Source organism: Cyprinodon variegatus, unplaced genomic scaffold, assembly GCF_000732505.1.
Source record: "Cyprinodon variegatus isolate N-32 unplaced genomic scaffold, C_variegatus-1.0 Scaffold756, whole genome shotgun sequence".
NCBI classification, from domain to species: Eukaryota; Metazoa; Chordata; class Actinopteri; order Cyprinodontiformes; family Cyprinodontidae; genus Cyprinodon; species Cyprinodon variegatus.
Genome location: NW_015151209.1, coordinates 289,453 through 292,326, shown reverse-complemented (window position 1 = coordinate 292,326; position 2,874 = coordinate 289,453). Strand labels below are relative to the sequence as shown.

The window sequence follows — 2,874 nt, the reverse complement described above, 5'->3', positions numbered from 1 at the left end:
TCTCTCCTCTATTAGTCAAAAGATTATTACTTCAGTTTTGTTTGTTTTTTCAGTTGAATAAAATGATGGCACATCCAGGCATTGATTTCTTCTAAGCATTTCCTCAGTGCTTGAATTGGTTCATAGTCACCTGGTGACATGGTGATGTAAAGCTGTGTGTCGTCAGCATAGTTATGGTAGCTGATGTTGTTTTTTATTAACTGAGCAAGAGGGAGCATGTAGATATTGAATAAGTAAGTTTTTGAGTAAGTTTTTGTTATATATTGTTTGTTTGCATGTTGTTCTATATATTGTTAAAACACTTTACAGTCTGTATTTTATTGTTTATCTTTCAAATTTTCACTATTATGTTATTTTATGCATTTTTTCTAAGGTCCATATTTGTGTGACCATTTTTTCTGTAATCTTTTTGCTGCTGTAAACATCACAATTTCCCCATGGTGGGACAATAAAGGCATTTTCTATTCTATATTATTCCTGATATTACAGCATTTGCACATTTTAATGTTTGTGGTCCCTAATGTTGAAGTTTTATCATAGCTTGTTAGTTTTTAGTTCCTGTCTTGAAATGTTTAGCCAACCGTTTTCACATTTTGAAAGATATTTAGTGAATTTCTGATTTAATATTCAAAATTTGATCAGAGCTTGATTGGCAGGTAACACGAATCCCTGTTTCTTTCTCTCTTGTTCAGGTTCTCATATGGATGCAGGATGTCGTGTCCTGATAGTTTCCAGGCAGGGCAGGAGTCGGTGCAGCGCTGTGGCCATCGCCTTCCTCATGCACCATTTCAAATACACACTGGAGGAAAGTGAAAGTCATTAAACCTCAATCCAAAAAAGTTAAAAAACAAATCACTGGAGACGTTTTGCTTCCCATACAGGAAGCTTTTTCAATTCAAAATGTGAAAAAGCTTCCTGGATGGGAAGCGAAATGTCTTTAAACTTGGAAACAAAGTCCAGTGAATTGTTTTTAACATTTTTTGGAATGACTAAGACCTGGATGACTGAGAATCTTCACCAGCATTAAACCTAAATGAACATAACAAAAAAATAATAATAATAATAAAAAAAAAAAAATGGTTGCAGGAAAAAAAAATGCGTTTAATCAAAATAACATTAGTGACTAGTTTCAAATTAATTTCTACTGTTTGCATTTTTTGCATTCACAAAACTCGTTTTTATTATACTAAATATTGGATTGGCTGCAATAAAGAGGAATTAATGAAAAAAATATTTAGAGCATAACTGTAAAATAGCTAGTTTTATTATTATTTTTTTTTATCATTATTATTATTTTTTTTGTAGAGCACTTGTGCCCCCACTGGGTCCTTGCAATTCAGAGTCAAGGCATTTTCCCTTTTCAACCGTCACTTCTCTGTACAGTATAGTTTAGCATTATAGTGTATTTGTAGCCCTGGGATCTATCAGCCCATTAATGTACAACAGTTTTATTTAGTTTATTTAGTCACTTGTTAAACACATAGTTAGAAAATCCTACAAGTGGTTCATTTTTTATCTATTCTTGGTCATCTATGCATAATTGGGACAACACTTTGAGGTGTGGAGACAAAACAGCAACTGTTGAGCTCAGAGCAAAGAATCCTGTTCATATCTGTCAGTATTTATTCCAGGGCGGGGGATTGGAGGCCAGTCAACTATCATACATCAATAAAATAAAAAAAAGAAACTATACTCTTTGCAAATACAATTGCATTTTTATATTTCTTGACAGATTAAATCATATAGCCTCACATGCTGTAGATCAAATGGGGTATCAGCATCTAATTTGCATTATTTGTCCATATTTTTAACCTTCAGTTTGATTTTTAACATTTCCCCATTAAATTAATAGTAAAAGATTTTCTACAACCCAGGAGTTCCTCCAGCAGAGAGAACTTATTTTAACTAGTAATGATTGAGATTTACCTGAAGACAACAACTCAATACAATCTGCTGGATGTCCTTCACTGCATTGTTTAACCACTAGGTTAAAAATTAAAATGTATTTACTTTGAACATGTTTGCATCATTAGTCTGCATAGACTATAGTTTTTTTTTGTATAAAACATTTTATTTATTTACTTTTTACAAAAGCAAATCAAGACTAAATCTGTAATTAGTTGCCACTATATAAATAAAGGTAGCTGAATTGGGTCATATAATGAAATACAACATACTCTAAAAAAAAAGAAAAATCTTCTCAAAGATGTTTTAACCCAAACAATTTCCTTGTTTTAAGTGCTATATTGTTTGATCTTTGGAAATCAACATCTATGGAGGATGATTTTTTTTTATCTGCTTTTTACAGAAAGCCTGGAAACGCATGATAAAATGTAAACCCACCATGAGGCCCAACACTGGATTTCTTCAGCAGCTGAGTGACTGGGAGCGACACCTCATGGGGAGAAAACACACAGATCTATCAAAAGCCCGGTTTTGATGAAAAGATGCAACAGATTGTGATCTGCCATGTGTATTTTCACCTTTGCAAATTTCTTGGTCATTTGCTTTAAAAAGTAACTCTGCAAATTTATGAAGAAGTCTATGACATCATAATTTATTATATTTTCATCACCTTGTAGAAACACTTTCACCTTCATTCCGTCATTTATTATGAACATTTTAGACACAAACCTAACAAGTTTACATCATCATTATTATTATTATCAATTTTATTGCTTCAAAATTGTAGCAATTTAAAGCCTTTTACATGATAAAGATTTTGAATCAAACAATTTTCGCCTTAATAACATTTTCTAAGTAGTCAAAGACAATTCTAAATACAACTCAATTAATATTACGATGCATAAGATTTTACATATCATTTCTCTTTTTGTGATCAGAATTGTTTGTTCTTTAAAAAAAAAAAGATTT

The 2,874-nt window shown here is 31.7% G+C and overlaps 1 protein-coding gene across 1 annotated transcript in view; it reads left to right on the top strand.

Moving 5' to 3' along the window:
* styxl1 (serine/threonine/tyrosine interacting-like 1) overlaps window positions 1–2,654 on the top strand; it is a 10,930-nt gene extending 8,276 nt beyond the window's left edge. The window contains exons 7-8 of the mRNA XM_015395733.1: window positions 693–805; window positions 2,309–2,654. Of these exons, the coding sequence (XP_015251219.1) occupies window positions 693–805; window positions 2,309–2,440 (245 nt within the window). The 3' untranslated portion in view covers window positions 2,441–2,654. The remainder of the gene's footprint in view (window positions 1–692; window positions 806–2,308) is intronic.
* Window positions 2,655–2,874: the final 220 nt, after the last annotated feature.